This window comes from Neopelma chrysocephalum, unplaced genomic scaffold (assembly GCF_003984885.1).
Source record: "Neopelma chrysocephalum unplaced genomic scaffold, ASM398488v2 Primary Assembly neopelma1_77, whole genome shotgun sequence".
NCBI lineage: Eukaryota > Metazoa > Chordata > Aves > Passeriformes > Pipridae > Neopelma > Neopelma chrysocephalum.
In genome coordinates, this window is record NW_020897738.1 from 8,279,617 (window position 1) to 8,295,817 (window position 16,201).

Sequence of the window (16,201 nt, forward strand, 5' to 3'; positions counted from 1 at the left end):
GGGGAGCGGGGCAGCGAGCCCGGCCGAGCCCGGGGGCTGTGAGGGGAGCGGGGCAGCGAGCCCGGCCGAGCCCGGGGGCTGTGAGGGGAGCGGGGGCCGTGGGCGGCCGGAGGAGTTCCCCGCGAGGGACGGCGGCAGCGGCCCCCCGCATCAATGCCTGCGGAACTCAAACAGGTTAGTGCGAAACTCGCGTCCTTCCCCCGCGGCTCGGGCAGAGCTGTCAGCCTGGAAGGGGCTCCTTTACTCGTGCTCTTGTTTTTTTAGCCGGGGACTGAGGGCAGGAGCTGAGCCGCTCTTCGCAGCGGAGCGTTCGAGAGGGATCCTGCTTTTGTCTCTGTCGTGCTAACTGATGGAACACCCAAAAAAGCGAAGCCATTGTGTTCTCTGACCTTCTCGTCCTGCTCAATAAATCCGGGGAGCTGTTTGACGTGAACAGCTAGAAATAGTGCTTTTAAAAGAGAAAGCTTTGCTGTTGTGCTTTTGTTAAATGTTTGCTTTTCCCATACCGTGTTCCCTGGCTTTCTCTTTGATTTTGTTGCTGGACACACCAGGGAAATAACTCTAGTTTTTCATTAAATGTTGTCTTAAACATAAAGTCCTCAAGGCTGTTATCTTAGTAATGGTAATGGACTTACAACTCTGTGCAAAAATATTTCAAATATTATTCTTTACTTTCTAGTGCCATTGGGTATTGCAGGACAAAGCTGTTGCAGACTAGATTTAAATAAATAAAGATCATGTAGACTCCTGTAATTTATAGGTGCTTTCCTTGGTAACCTCCTCCATCTGCCTTGTAAGCCTCGGGAAACCCTATAAATTCAGGTGGTGGCAGGGTAGAGCTTCTCCTCCAACTAGGATGTGGTTGTGTCTTTTTCTTAACCCTCCTTTTTCCTCTCTGCCTTCACAATTTAAAACAGTGTACTCCAGAATAAGAAAATGCAATGATAATACATCACTGGTAATAGATCTGTGACTTTGTTTAGGTTCATTGCACTGGAATTGTTTGAGGTTCTCTAGTTTGTTTAAGCACTCTGTGTTTCACTTGCCCATCTCGGGAACAGACGGCTGAATCATTTCTCGATGCAAATAGGATGTTGATTCCCTTGAGGGGAAAGTAGCCCTTTCAGCTGGGCCCTCGAGTGGGCATTTCTTTGTCTGCAGGATTCCCTGGAATCACGGTCCTGCCCGCTGGAGGTGGCTGAATCCTGGTTTTGTTTGGGTGCTTGTTTGTGTTCACCTGTGGTCTTCTTAGGGAGAAGGGATTTATTTGTCTGTGATGCTGTTCGTACTGCCTGACCCTCAGCTGCTGTACCTGTCAAATTACCTGCCGTGGCTTGTTGAGTTTTAGATAGATCTATCTAGCTAGCAGCTCTAAGGGATTTTGGTTTTTCTTAATACATGAAGGAAAAAACTGGAGGTGAGGAGCAGAATGCTAACAGCAAAAAAAGATGTGTTTAATGTGTTTTGACCTGTGCAGTACAGCTGTGTTCCTGTCTTCTGGGTTTTCTGTGTTCATAGACAGAAAAGCTTGAGGGAGAGTGGAAGGCTGTAGTTAATCACTTTAGGTCATGCATTTCAGACAGCCTGTAAATTCTTCTTCCTTATCAAAACAAAAAAAAATCTCATGGTTTTAATTTTCACACTGCCTGTCATAGTTGAGGATCAGGCAGAGATATGGCGTTTTATCTTTGCTGTTGGAGCAATGGTTCTTGATTCAGTCTGAGGTCTTTTTTACAGAATAACTGTTCAGTCTGATAGCACAGCAGTGTACTAGAGAATGCTTTGCTTAATGGAAGGTGGTGGTTTTAAGCCATGAGTTGTCAGATACGTTTATTGTGCAGTTACAGGGCCTCTAGAAAGTAGTTCTTTAGCTGTAATGATCACTATTCAATAAAACTAAGTGAAATGGACTTGGAGGTGAATGACAAGTCTATACAATCCATACAGGTAAAGATATGAGAGGTATTAGAGGGGACTTCTGCCACATCAACTGAAGACCTAATGTGTGTTCAGATAAAGACAGCCGTGAAATTGTAATTAAAAAGAATAAAGTGTAACTTCTAATCGTGGTTTTGGCTTTTACTGGGAGTAGCCATGCTTCCTCAGGTTCTGGGTCACAAAAGCAGCATCGTACCTGGGAGCACTGGTAAAGAGAACAAATGCTGAACACTATTCCTGTGGCCATGAGCAGGGAGGGCAGGAGTCGCCTTCTCCGAGTCCTCCCTGGGCCATCCCCCTTCTGCTGCTGAGGGATGAAAACTGCTGAAGTTGTGCTGAGTATCTGTGGTGGCGTGGAAGTAAGTAAAGAGTTTGTGAAATTGAGAAGGCTCTTGAAGGCTGGAACTGTTAAAATACGTGTTCACGCTGTACCACACACAGCTTTGATCTGGCTGTGAAACCTCAAGTGCTGGCTTGCCTCGGGGCCATGAAGTTGTGAAGGGGAAAGGAGTCATTTAAAGTGTCTTTTGCCAAAAACTCTTCAGTTCTGTGTTATTCCTGCTTCAGAAAGTACTTCACTAACATTTCTTCAGCACCTGTCCCCAAAGCATTTCACTAGAGGATGATCCTGATGTGAGGGAGTACGAAATCACAGATCTGGCAGGATGGGAAAGGGGATAATGCATCAGTGACATACCTGCTATGAGTCTGTGCCAGCCATGGAAAGCTTGTGGAAGAAATGTTCATGGGGGCACAGCATGCAAAAGCATCACCATCGTTTGCCAAACAGTTGGGCAAGTCATACGAGAAGGAAATAAGAAGGGAGTGTAATTTTTGACATGGATCTCTGTAGGGATTCCCCCATGGATTCTCATGTATAAGAGGCCTGAAACAGGTGTAATGTGCTCTACTGCCTTGGAGTGAAGAGGTGCAGCACTCTACAATATTGGCTCCTCCCTGCTTCCCAGAGTAAACCCTTTGCCAGCAGTTGTGAGCTCTGTAGCAGAGCTGGGCAAAGGGAACATGTTCTGGGACACACTGGGATGTTGAGCTGCTCACTGGAGTGACTGGGTGGAGGCACAGAGTCCTTCTGCTGCCTCTGCCACAGAGACAGAATTCCCTCAAGGAGGGGGGATGTTGGAACTCTTCAGGCAGTTGCTGCCTGAGTCAGGTGTGGAACGTCAGAACTCAGGTGTGAGGATTCACCTCTTGCTGGAGGGGCTGGCAGAGCTGTGTCCTTCACCACGACCAGGAGGCTCTGGAGCTGCAGTGGGACACGGTGCAGGTTGTGGGAGTGTTCTGTGCCTGAAAATGCTGCAGCAGGAGCTGTGTTCCTGTGGAAGTGCTGTGGGGGGATCAGGGCCTACAGTGTCCAGTTTGTGTGGCTGCCTGTGTGTGTACAGCTTTGGGATGGCAATAGGCATTCCCAGCAGAGCATTCCTGAGGCTGTGTTGCTTAACCACCTGTCCTGGAGGTCATGAGGTGGTGAGCTGCTGTACATGGAGAATCAAGCTGGCTGCAGTTTTTGCTTGAGTTACACTGCAGTGAGTAAAAATAAATATTAAAAAAAAATATGTGTGCTCCAGGACTTTTCCAATGTAGAAATACTCATTATGGAAGATAAAATGGGGGGGGAGGGAAGCATATTAAGCAGTTGCATTTAAAACTGGATGGACTGGCCATTTGTAACAAGGCTGTTGGCAAACATTTCATCTCAACCACTTTTCTCTGAGGAGTTCACTTGTGCCACTGACTTAAGGTTTTGATTCAGTAGGAGTAGAATCAGGGCCACTAGGTTAAAATAGTTGTGTCTCTGTATTTGAGTGTTGAAGTAGCAAGGCATTTCTCTGAATTTGAGGATTTTGGCATGTCCTCAGCATGTCTTTACCTGTTCCCACATCTGTTCCTCAGTTGTGCTAAGTTATTTCCTCTGTGGTAGCAAAGTTGTGCACCTGTGTGCAGGGAAACCTCTCAGAAGCCCCTGGTTCAGACTTCCCCACTGCTTGTTCTCCTTTCTGGAAATACTTGTGTGAGATGGGAAATTCAGCTTTGGGGTTAGGGAGATCCTCTTCTTTCCTGCTGCTGGCTGTTGGTTTCCCACAGTATAAAACAAGTCACCTCTTGGTTATGCAAACACACCTTTTAGGACCATTCTGTGGGCACAGACAGTGAATTGATCCAGCTTAAAAACTGAAGTGAACCCTGCATGCTCCAGGAAAAGAGGAATGGCATCCTGACCCAGGCCAGTGGAGGCCCTTGGAAGGGCTTTACCTTCCTCCTGGAAGTGAACCAAGGAGGAGAAGGGGCTCTGTGTTAAGTAGGTTATTGGGAGAAAGAAAAGGGCAAGGAATGAAGGGAAGTGTGTGGGCAGGAGTTGTGTAACTGCTCCTGCTGGTGAGCAGGGTGACAGCACAGGGGTTTCGTGGCTCAAATGACCTGGCCTGGGAGCTCTGTATATGTTTGGTTTGGTCAGATCTTCTCCAGGACAGAGAGGAGCAATAAAAAGACTATATTCTTTTAAAACTACTGTTGTTTTAGTAGCGCGTGAGAAATGAAACATAGAATTTTGCTGGTAGGTTTTCTTTGGGTTTGTTTTTCCCATGGAGGTTTGAAGAGTGAATGGTATCCCTGAAATAAATCCGGAGACTGGAGAGAGCATATTTCAGATTCTTGGATGAAAGGAAAACTCCAAGTCGGACTTTGATAGTTGTACATTTCACAATGTCCTTTGTGTCTCCTGTATCTCATTAGGTTGCAGCCAGGCTTTGGGATCCTTCTTTTTATTCATCTGTCTGCATGCCTAAGAGAGAACAGCTGTGACTGTACCTGAGAGGAGCCTGATGAGCAACACTTGCTTTTTAGGGAAGCACAGTTTTTTGTGTCTGCAGATGGACAGGCAGGATCCCTTCTGTCATTAAGGGGTGGTGACTCCATGAGCTCAGTGCTCCCTGAATACTGCAGAAATGTGAAAATTCATACCTTTAGTGCTGTTCTGTCCCTCTTTGATGAGTCAAGCCCACACCTGCTTCCAGCAGGAAATCGAAATGCCTGAGTTTTCCCTTTTGGCTAATCCCACACATCTATCCTTAGCATCACAACACTTCAGCATTGGAAAAACAAAGTGAAAACTGTTCTAAGTAAACTTGGAGAATTTTTGAGGTTTGGAATTTCTGCCTCTGCAAGCTAAATCACTTGGCACAGCTCTGAACTTTTATTTTTAGTAGAACTTTCTCAGCCAGACTATTGTAATGTTCAGAGAGATGTTCTTGAAAGCCTGTAATGAAATCAGAGTGTGAGGGCTTATTTTTGTACTGTAGAGAATGTATTTTTGTGTGTGTTTGTGTGTATATATATATATGTGTGTGTATAAAAATACATACGTGGAGGAGATGAGAAGATGATTTAATTTAAGTAGCATTACTCTGGATGTGTGTATTGTTAACACTGATCAGAAGAATCATCTGGAATGTTCAAAGTCTTTTCAGAGTATGAACTTAGATGCAGCCCAAGTGGTTCATGGATGGTGGAGCCCTGAGACATGAACAGGTCCTGTGTGTGATCAGGATGGTTCTGCTGTTTGAATTGTAAATGCTTTCAAATCATTGTAGTAAGTTTTGTCATGCAAGTTAGTAGATCTTTATTTATTAAATATATGGCAACTTTCTGAAGTCTGGTAGTTATGGCATTAATTGTCTTCTGCAGGGTGATGGATTGTGTCTGAACAATAAGTGTCAGAACTTGATGCTGCAGCTCCTGGTTTATTTTTTTTCTGCAATTTTTTTTTCTCACCCCCTCTCCACGCGTTTTAATAAGCTTACTGTACTTTCCATTTCTTCATTCTCCTCTTTGCCCAACAAGAATAGACTATAGTATGTTTACAAGAGTTTTAAAAAATGTGTTTCTGAAATTAGCATATGTAAATGTGTGCTGGACGAGGAACATTTCACATTTGTCCTTAGCGATTTCATCTCATCCGGGTCGTTCTTTCTGCCCAGACATGTTGTTTTATTACCCGAGGTTACAATGCATCTTGGTCATGGCGACACATTTATCTTGTGTTTTATGATGCAATCTTATCACATCCCATTTCTTTTTCCTAGTGGGCTTTTCATCTGTCAGTGGCAGCCGTGACACCCGTCAGTGGCACAGCGATACCAGGGCTATGTATTAGTGCACACCACTGGCAATTTTTAAGGGTAATACTTTGCTTCTGAGGTGCAATATTCATTTTAGCAGGTTGTTTCTGGAGGGAAGAGCCATTTGTAATTCCATCAGACCCAGCAGCCATCAGTCATTTGAGGTGTAGGAGGTGGCAGAGACAACTTCCTTGGGTAACACTGAGGAAATATGAGGCAAACAGAAGGTGACACTGCACCCTTCTGTGACTGCAGGGAGGTGCAAAGAAGCACTAATTCATTTCTTATGTACTAGTGATGGACCTTATTCACAGCTGCAGCTCCTGTATTTTAACCCACAAACACAAGTATCTTCCACCAGCTGTGTGAGAAAGCAGAGGGAGAACGTTGTTCAGCTCCATTGCTGAAAAAGTTGTGGCCCTCTTCAATGTGTTAGATTTAAAAATGTATTGTTTCCTTCCTTGTTTCAAGGCCAGATCTTCAAAGAGAAAACTGCTGCTGTATAGTAAGCAAAAATGAGGGACAGGCTTTCAGCCCTTTGAAGCGAGTACACACCAACTGCAGATCTGATTAGAGATCAATTAAAAAGTGCTGCCCCAACCTGCTGAGTAATTTGGAAAGCCTGACTGCTGATTCTGGTGTGTAAATAGGAACTGAAGCATCTGCCTGCAAGTTTCTTTAAATCTAGTGTGACACACTGTTAATCCAGTAAGTTTTTCTTCATGATTTTTGAGACTCCAGTCAAAATCATGTTTGTGTTTCATTTACATAGGATCAGTTTTATTTTTCTTTCTCTCACAAAGCTGGCACTTCAAAATTTCAGCTCAACAGTGCCAGTACAAACTTTTCAGTACTCAAATAAAATGTAATTTTCTTCCTCTGCTGCCTCTACCAAGAGGCACAGCAGATATTGTGTAACACCCATCCCAAGCTTGGCTGAATTCCAGAGCCTTTCCAGAAAAAGAGACAGTGGTAAAATCAGCATCTGCCATGTAAATCAAGATAGTAAAGGAAGAGTCGTGTCCACAGCAGCTGAAGTGCTGGCAGAAATGCACTGCAAATGTGGGGGGATATTTCATGAGTTGTTGCTCTTTGAATTTTCTTGTTCAGAGGAACTTGGCTGAGGTGTGTTATGTGGATACTGTTTTGGCAACTGGAATCACAAAAATATTTACAAAGTCTGTTGGGTTCTTCCCCCATGCTCTTATCCCTCCTTCCTGTATTTAAAATTCCCTTAAGTGTTTTGTTTTATTCTTCTAAAGAATCCAGAGTTTTCTTTTAAAGGGACAGGGAAAATCAGTTTACTCCTGGTTGTAAATGATAGAGAAGTGTTCTTAAAAAATGCTTTTAAATTTTAAGTTAATGATTGAAACACAACAGTTACACTGTGCTTATTCTCATGTTTCCTGTAGATTTTTGGGTGGCTAACAAATTGGGAAAAGGAACTTTTCTTCACTCTTAAAAGTCAACTCCATGTTCTGCTGAGACCAAAAGGTGGAGATGGCTTTGTTGGGTACTGCACAAGGTACCCCAAGCAGAAATCTTGTTTTGTGGTTCTGTTTTTGTGCTGTGGATCCCATCCTGGGGAGGTTGCAGCACTGAATGCCTGTAGGATCCTGTGGGCTCCTGGTTTTCTCCAGGATGAACCCAGGCTGTTCACTTTGCTGGGAGTGTGTTTGGGAAGGTGCACCCAGTGTGTGGGGAGGGGATGGGAGGGGATGATCTCCCCTGGACAGAATCACCTCAGTACTGGCCCTGGTAACTGTGCATGATGATTTCTCAGCATTGTTCCCAGCTTCCCTGGCTGACAGTGCACTGCAGCCTGGGCTTACAGGGCTCCTTTCCACTTCTTTTCCTGGTCCCTGACATTCTGGGCTGGGTTCTGGTGATGCCCACAGCAGTTCAGAGCTGGTATTCTGCAGAACTCATGTCTCATTAGCTCTGGAGAAGGGCTGTCACAGTCCAGACTTGGGGCTGCAGGCAGGGCCAGGGCTCTGTAAAATTGTGTCTTTGGGCTTAGCTGAGAATGGAAGGAAAGGGAGGAGTGCCGTGAGCAGATCAGTGGCGTTGGAAATGAAGGAGTTAAGAATGGAAATCTGATTGCACAGCTGAAATCTCAGTTGGAACTTGTGCTCTCTGGAGAGCAAATGCCATTCAGCCCCGTTGCACAGAGTTATTTGGTTCCTAATTGCAGTGGACACGTCCCAGAATGCAGCCCGGCCCTGCACGGGGCTGGGGCTGAGCCTGGGCTCCACATCCAGGGATCATTCATTCCCTCTGACACCAGCACCCCTCCTGCCTGCCTTATTCACTCACCAGGGTTATGAAATTTGAATGAACCTCTCCCCAAGTAAGAAGATGGTCACCTGGGATTTCAGCTTAATGACCTGACCCCTCTCTTTGTGTCTTCTGTGGCAGTTTTAGCCCCTTGCCTTGGTGACAGGGGTGTCCTGTGCAACTTCAGTACCAGAGAAGTAATTATTTTATTGTTGTAAAAATTGCATTAGTGTTTCAACTTGAGGACACCTCAAGCAAAAAGATTTTCTGGTGTAACATCAATTTTTTATTAATCTTCTGTGTTTAATTCAGATCCAGTTTTATAAACCCATCAATAGTGGGAGAACTGTGCAGCTCCATCCTGCAGTAGTTGTGAGGAGTAGAGATATCTGCCTGAACTATTTTTTTAATATTTTATACTTCCAGTATCGATTGCATTTTCTGAATAAACTGTATGATTGTGCAGTATTGGGGTAATCCCAGAATTTACCAAACTTTCTTGCATCTTTTGACTCTGCTTTTTTTATCTGATGGGCAGCAGTTTAAAAAAAGGCTTTGCAAAGAGCCTAAATGCACACAGTCATCATAATTATGGTGGAAAACTTATGCTTCAGAATATCAACTTGTGTTTTAGTTTGTTTTTAATCTGTAGATGAGCAGATGAGGACAACTGCAGGTACCTCTGGAACCTGAAAACTTTCAGTGGGGTGGAGACTTTACCACTGCAGCTTTTGATTGAGCATTTCCACTCAGACAGTCAGTAATCTAGACAGGCTTGAAATGTGTGAGCTTTTAGCAGATATTTGATTTCAGACGTGCTTTGTTCTAAACGTTCCCCTTTGTTGTGCTCAAGTGACAGAGCTTTGAGTGATAAGAAATTTTTTTTCCCCTCGTGTTCTGATTGTACAATACTGAAGTAATTAATATCTGTAAAGAATCTTCTGCCCCTTCGTGCCTCCATGCGAGGCAGAAGCTGTGCAAGTTCACAGCAGAGGGTTGGGTTAAACATGACTGCAGAGTGCAGCTCAACAGTGGCTGACTTTGGGAGCAGTAGGGATGATCCCTGAGTTTTGGGGGCGAGTGGAGTTTTGTTCTTATTTGGGCCAGAACTACTTCTTACATTGGAGTCGTTTACCCTGAGGGCAGGTGAAAGCAGCTTGTTGCTTGGGCCCAAAGCTCCAGAGTTTCTCCATCTGCTGATGTTGGTTTTTGCCTTCTACCCATCCAGGCAGATGTAGTGGAATGGATTTTTGATTCTTTGCTTAGTCAGAGTTGTTTTAGGAGCATCATTATCTCTGAAGGTGATTTAATTTACAGGAAACACATTCAGCTTCTTGCAGTGTGTGCATCAAGAAAATTTGAGTAGATAATTAATCTGAGGAACTGGAAATTAATTGGGAGGGAAATTGTTGTTTTAAAGATGTGCTAAATAATTACCATTTTTCTATATTTAGCTGACTATTGAAGTGATACAAGATGTAAAGAAGATAAATATCTGTAGCCGAGTACTCCTTATTTTGGAGGGGCAATGCACTAATTCAAACAGCCAAATATTTCTTCCTTTAACTCATTGATAATCTTAAGTGCAGAAAGCTGTTGGCTATCAGGAAGGTTTGGGAGCTGCTGGATGCCTCACTTGCTGTAATATCCTTTTGAAAATTTCAGCTTCCTTCATAGTTTTCCAGAACTAACAAGCATCCACCTGAGTGTGTAGGTACTTCATAGCAGGGGGCCTGGAGGCTCTGCTGGATGATGCCTGAGTGGAAGAGGTGCTGTCAGAAGCACACCAGGGCCCTGCTGATGGTGCTCAGGGTGTTTTGAGGAAATTTTTGCCTATCTTTACGCTCCCCAAGGCCTTGTAGGTGGCTTAAATACTGCAAACTGCCAGACTAGATAGCTCCAGGCTCTGTGTTACCTGAGGGGGTGCTGAGTTGTTACCAGAAGAGAGCAGGAGGCTGTTAAGTGGAGAGTGTTGATGGCACAGAAAGGTTTTTCTGCTGGTGCTGAGTTGAGCTTTCAACCATCTGGTGATGATGGTGGCACTCTTGAAGTCAGTCTCTCCTTGTTTCGTTGAAGTTAATTGAAATGTGGTGACTGAAGATGGTGTGCAGTGTATGAGCTGCATTTCTGTGTGACAGCAGCAAGGATCCGTTGGGGGGAAGCACATCAGAGCACTCTGTGCCTGCTGGTTCAGCAGCTCTTTGAGCAGCGTTTCGTCCTGAGGTGGCTGTGAATGCCACCCTGGAATGATGTGGGGCAGTGTGATGGGGACAGTCTGTTAGAGGTTCCATGGAATTCATTCTAGGCACCAGTGATGGAAAGGTTGAACAGGCAGAGAGTGGGACAGAGAGCAGATACTGTTGGAGTAGTAAGAATATACTGCAGGTGTAAAGAACACACATGAGAAGAAGCCTCTTGCTCCCTGTGGGCACCGTGTGATTGAGGGTGGCTGATATCAGGGGGTCGATTTGTAGGGTGGGAACCTCAGAAAACTGTTGTTTAAGTCAGTCAGGTCTCACAGGCAGAGGGTGGAGGGGGTTTATAATGCTGATTGATGAAGAGCTGGATTTTAAGGAGCTTTTTAAAAGGGAGATTGTGAAGGGTATGTTTGCATGCTTTGGCTTCTTAAAGAGATCACTTTAGCAGGATCACCCCATGCTGAAGGCGAGCAGAGACAGCTCTGCCAGGCCATCTGATCCAGCTGGGAGTGGGGAGAGGAGCCAGAATGGACAAGCTTTAGCACATCTCCACTTTCCTGGTCAGCTGTCAGAGGTAACTTTGAAAGAGCTTTGTGCTGTTTCACTCAAAGGAGTGAATTCTGGAGGGATTGGCAACACTGCTATTGAGATAAAGGGAAGTAGGTTACAGTTCCTGGATGCTCTGTTTTGCAATGAAGGGAATGTAACTTTGAGGTTGTCTGAGGGAGAACCTCAGTGTTTCTGCATTTTGGGAAGTCTGGCTTTGAGACCATGCCTGAAAGTATACAGAGAGAGAGAGGCTTTAAACTGTGTGGAACAGGTATTTCTTATTTGAATTTGTATCACTTCAGATTATGGCATACTAACTATTTGGACAGACATGTTGGGGATTGAGTAGAGTCTGAAAGACAAACTGTTCTAAAGTGTTCCAGTCCTATTTTTATATCTGTATTTGCCTGTCTGATGAGCAAAAAGAAACTCCTGGCCTTCTGTGCCTCAGTAAGAAAGCAGTGCTGACTGAAGTCTGTTTATTTAGCCCCAAGTCAAGCTGATCATTACTATGCATGTGTTTAGAGCCGCTGCAGATTTGAATATGGGGGAGGCAAATCAGAAAGGCTTTGAGGTTTCCTTTTCCCTGTTGGCTTGCTTTAGGTGGGGAGTGTCTGCAGAGGAGCTAGAATGCAGATTTATAATTTCAAAAGCAGTAGGATGTATTTGGGTGACTAACATGGAGCAAGGGAATCACCAAGTGGCTGAGGTTGGAAGGGACTCCTGGAGGTCACCTGGAGCTCAAGCAGAATCACCCAGAGCTGGTTGCCCAGGACCATGTCCAGATGGCTTTGGAATATCTCTGAGGATGGTTCCTCTGCAGCCTCCCAGGGCAGTCTGTGCCAGTGCCCAGTCACTCTCAACAGTGAAAAAGTGTTTGCTGGTGTTATTTTTAGTGGCAGTAAGATTTAAGAAATCAGTGTTGAGTTTTCATCTCTGAAGTAGTGTTACTGACTTAGGGGTTGGATTCTAAATCTGTTAGAGCAATGATTTAATGCCAAATGCTAGGGGGTTTTTTGTTCTTGTATGACGACAGTGGAGCTCATCATAGGATAAAACTTTGTGTTGTACGTGTCTGGTTTGATATCTGTCAGACTTTGGAGTGAGAAAAGGATGGTGGTGGTTTCAGCCAAAAAGTTCCCAGGTCACATTTTTTGTTGCGTTTTCATTGAATGGTTTAGGAAATGTGTCCTATTGAGCCTGTTTTGCCCTGAGCAGGCTGTTCATGGCCCCTCTCCTCAGGGGGTTTGATGGGTTCTCCTGGAGGCCAGCAAGGGTCAGCAGGAGCTGGGGCTGGAACCCCTTCCCTCTGTGTACATGGTCAGCCTTCCCTTCTGCTCAGAAATGTCTCCATTAAACTGCCTGCAGCTGGAACTGGATCACACTCGCTATGAGCTCACAGAGGCAGGGTGCAGTTCTCTTGCCATTAGTGGTTTGGGGTTTTTTCTGTGGAAGGTGAATGGGAATAGCAGCAGGATCTTTCGAAGTAACCCAGAACATTGGGAATGATAAAATACAAAAGTTAAGTAGCAGCAGGTAAATGGAATATATCCCTTCTGCTGTGCAGGGTGCACTGTCTGTGCCAGCTCCATTGCTTAAGATGTAGTTGACTCTTTTCCCTGTGCCTGCCTCTTCCAAAGTTGTGCTCGGTGCTCTCTCCAGAACAGACATTTTCTGTGTGTGCCTCATGAGCTGTGAGTCAGAGCAGTGATGTGTGGAGCTCTGTAGGGAAGGCTGAGCATCTTTGTGTACCAGTATTTTGCCATCCGTGGTCTACGTGTTTGGTTGCAAATTCTGTGTGTGGTTGTGACCTCCCTGTCCCAAGTGACCCATTTGTGCATTTTTCATGCTGTGGGTTTTATTAAAGAGGAGGCCTCAGTTAATGGTAGCTCTCAGTGTGGGGGTTGAAGGCAGCAGGAATTGTGTCAGAAGGACAACAATTAAATTCCTAGGATCTACTTTTATCCAATAAAAGATAGTTGGAGTGATAGGAGAGCCTTGGAGACAGAGAAAGCTTTAATGAGTAACAGAGCTAAGCTGGTTGTACTATGGCTAGAGAAACTTCACTGTTTTGGTTAGGAAAGTGATATATTTCATTAAAACTCTTGCAAACTGCCCAAATGACTTTTGCCAGTGGCGACGTGGTGCTGGAGGGGCAGTTCTGCAGAGGGAGTCGTTGTACAGGGATTGCAGGACACACATTTGGGGGTTCAGTGTGGTTGAGCACACACAGCTTGTACTTGGGGTGTGTGGATCCTCCTGATGGTTCCAGAGGCATTTGGAGTGACAGCAAACTAGTGAGCCAAGTGCAGGAGGATCATTGCTGGGGAAATACTCCCTGTGAAATGTCCAGATTTTAAGGGAACAAAAAGGGTGTTTTACACAACATCCTTTAAATGTGAGAGGTGCCAGTCAAGCGGAGAAGTGTTAAGACTTCTTCTTACTCTTTCCTGGAACTGATGTGAGATTTCCAGTAGGTTTGGAGAATTCCAGTTCCACGTTCCTTGTCTGCTGTGACGTGGTGTGATGTTGATGTAGCAGTGAGGCACCTTTACTCCACTGTGGCTTTTGGAATGTGGTCATTGGCATTGTCACCGCCCAGATTAATGACTTTGTTTTCCTTTCTTGTGTTTGGAAGGTCTACAGAGAACAGTTAGAATCTCCTGTGCCATAAGGCTCCCTGATTTTATTTACTTTTCTACAGAAAGAATCTAAAAAAAGATCCTAGGCAGGGACACGAGCAAACCCTGCCAGCAGGTCCCAGCAGTTCTGCTCTGGTTGTCAGGGAGTTTTGCAGGTGACTTCTCTGTTCCCAGGCTGATGGGAGGCACCTTCCCTGTGGAGCATTGCCCTGTGTTCTCCCTCTGATGGCTGTCAGGAGAACCTGTGACCACCTGTGACTTGTCGAGGGGATTGGTCTGTAGAGAGCACTTGGACAGAGGTTACTCATCTTGAACATCTTGTCCCTGTGCTCTTTGTCACTAAAAACCCATTAGCAGCCCCCTGTCTGCTGGTGCTGCATCACTGCATTAATGCAGGACATCTTTGGGGAGGGCACTGTCTCAAGGCTGTGTGAATAAGTGATGTTTCTGAAAGTCTGAGAAAGGTAGTGATTTGAATTGAAACTCTATAAATCTTCCTGGGCTGGATTAAACTTACTGATTGGTGCATCTCAAGCTTTCATTGCTCTTCTTAGTGTAACTCGTCTTCCAAAAAGGGAAGATTAAAAAAAAAATAAAAAGGTGTGCAAGTTTTGGCAGCATTTGGTGTCTGAACTGCTCACTGTCAAATCTGCACCACGGGCTATCAATTTTCCTGCCACAAGAGTGGCCACACCAAGAGAAGAGTCATCACTCACCTGCAAATCTCTTCTGAAAGTTGATGTGTTAGCTGGAAGGGTTGCTCTTAAAGAGGGCGAGGGAAGGAGAGAAATGCTTACCAAATGCTCTCAGCTGCTTGCAAACAGAAGGCTTTATTTACTTTAGATAAGCCCCTTTTCTGTCTATTGCATAAGTTCTGTCATACTTTTGTTTGCTTATTAAAAAAAAAAAAGGCAAAATTAACCTTAAAAGGAAATGGCTTCAGTGCATAATTTTGTCCCAGCAGTGGTATTGTAGATTGCTTCAGAGATGTGTCCTCAGTATTGAGTTTGGGGTCTGTATAGTAAACTTTATTGCTGGTTTGGAGTGGATTGGTTGGGGAGCTGTTCTCTGGGTGAAGCACGTCAGCTTTGTACAAATTCTAATGCTCTTGGCTGGGGCTGAATGGAAGTTACTCGAGTGAGAATTTCCCAATGGCACTGGAGCCTGAAAATTGGCATTGTGCAATGTGCCTGTTACAATGAAGCAGCTTTACTGGAATACAACAAAAAGACCATGTTCTTAGATCTTTTTTTTTTAAAGAGGCGGATTTGATTGTTTTACATAGGTGATTCAGAAGCTCAAACTTCCTTTTTACAAAAAGCTATTAAAGTATCCTTTTGAAATCACTGCAATGAGTAATTCTTACCCTGCATTCGTAGTTATCCCAACGAGCATGCATCAGCTAAACCCACATATTTAAAATTCCTGCATCAGTGCTATTTCTGCAGGAACGGGAAAGCCTGGATTTGCTGGAATGGACAGACTTTATCTGTGCAAATATAAATGGCAACCAAAAAAGAAACTCGGAAAAAAAATTGAATAAGGCACAGGAAGAAAAGATTAAGAGATTTCTGGAAAAGGATCTTGCCTGTTCTGTAATGAAAACCATGCAGGACATGGCAGGAGGAAATAAATCAGGTGCCCAGGACAATGCAGCAGTTGGGATGGAGTGTTTTAATTAAAGACAAGAACTGAAAGAAATGGGGATTCTTCAGGGAAGATAAATCCAGTGAGTATAAACTCATACTTCTCCATCTAAGCTGAGGGCAGAGAGAGATAATTCAATGTCCAGTACTGGTCCTTGGTCCATGGCACTTGGAAGGGCTGGCAGACTCACAGGGCCCAGGCCTGGGCCCCTCATAATTGGCTCTGACTCTTGCTTTGCTGACTTTTGCCACTTTTACAAGCTTTTGTGAAGTACTTGCTTCCTTCATTGATTTTTAGATATCTCTGTCTGGTTTGTAGTTATTCACAGGCTTCAAATAACTCAGATATTTCTCACAGATGATAGCAAGAACACGTGAAATCCTTAGGAAGGCCCTGTCAGCTGTCAGTCCTGCATTCTGCTTTTGATCTTTGTATTTGAGCATTAGTTGGCATGTGCAGTCCTGTAATTTACTCATGTCAAGATGCTCTGTGTCTTTATAGATTATATGCCTATAAATTTCTTGTAATCTTTAAAAAGGAGAGAAGCCATAAATAACTTGAATTTTATTTTGAAGTACACGTAACTGGTTTGAAAGTCTTTGGGAGTAGTAGTAAAATATGTCATAAGCAAGTAAATTATTTAGAGGTTCTTGGATTTCTCTGTTCCTGTTTTTTTTTAGTGTAGTGAAGAACTGTTTGTGGTTTTGGCTGCAGTGATTTACTGTCAGGCCCTTTGCTTTTCTGATTATATTATTTTTTTTTCTGTATTCCTTGATTGGGTTTTATTTTGACATGCCAGTTGATTCCTGTGTTT

At 44.3% G+C, this 16,201-nt stretch overlaps 1 protein-coding gene across 11 annotated transcripts in view; it reads left to right on the forward strand.

Annotated features, from left to right (window-relative positions):
* The window catches only part of ARVCF (ARVCF, delta catenin family member), a 155,743-nt gene that overhangs the window by 24,153 nt on the left and 115,389 nt on the right, over window positions 1-16,201 (forward strand). For 2 of the 11 annotated variants that reach the window (XM_027689420.1, XM_027689422.1), the window contains exon 1: window positions 13,851-13,855. The exons of 8 other annotated variants lie outside the window; for them this stretch is intronic. Coding sequence is in view for 1 of the 3 variants with exons in the window: in XM_027689421.1 (XP_027545222.1) it covers window positions 154-174 (21 nt within the window). In the remaining 2 variants the exon portion in view is untranslated. Of the gene's footprint in view, window positions 1-47; window positions 175-13,850; window positions 13,856-16,201 lie in introns of those variants that run through there. One more of the 11 variants, XM_027689421.1, reaches the window with a different exon arrangement.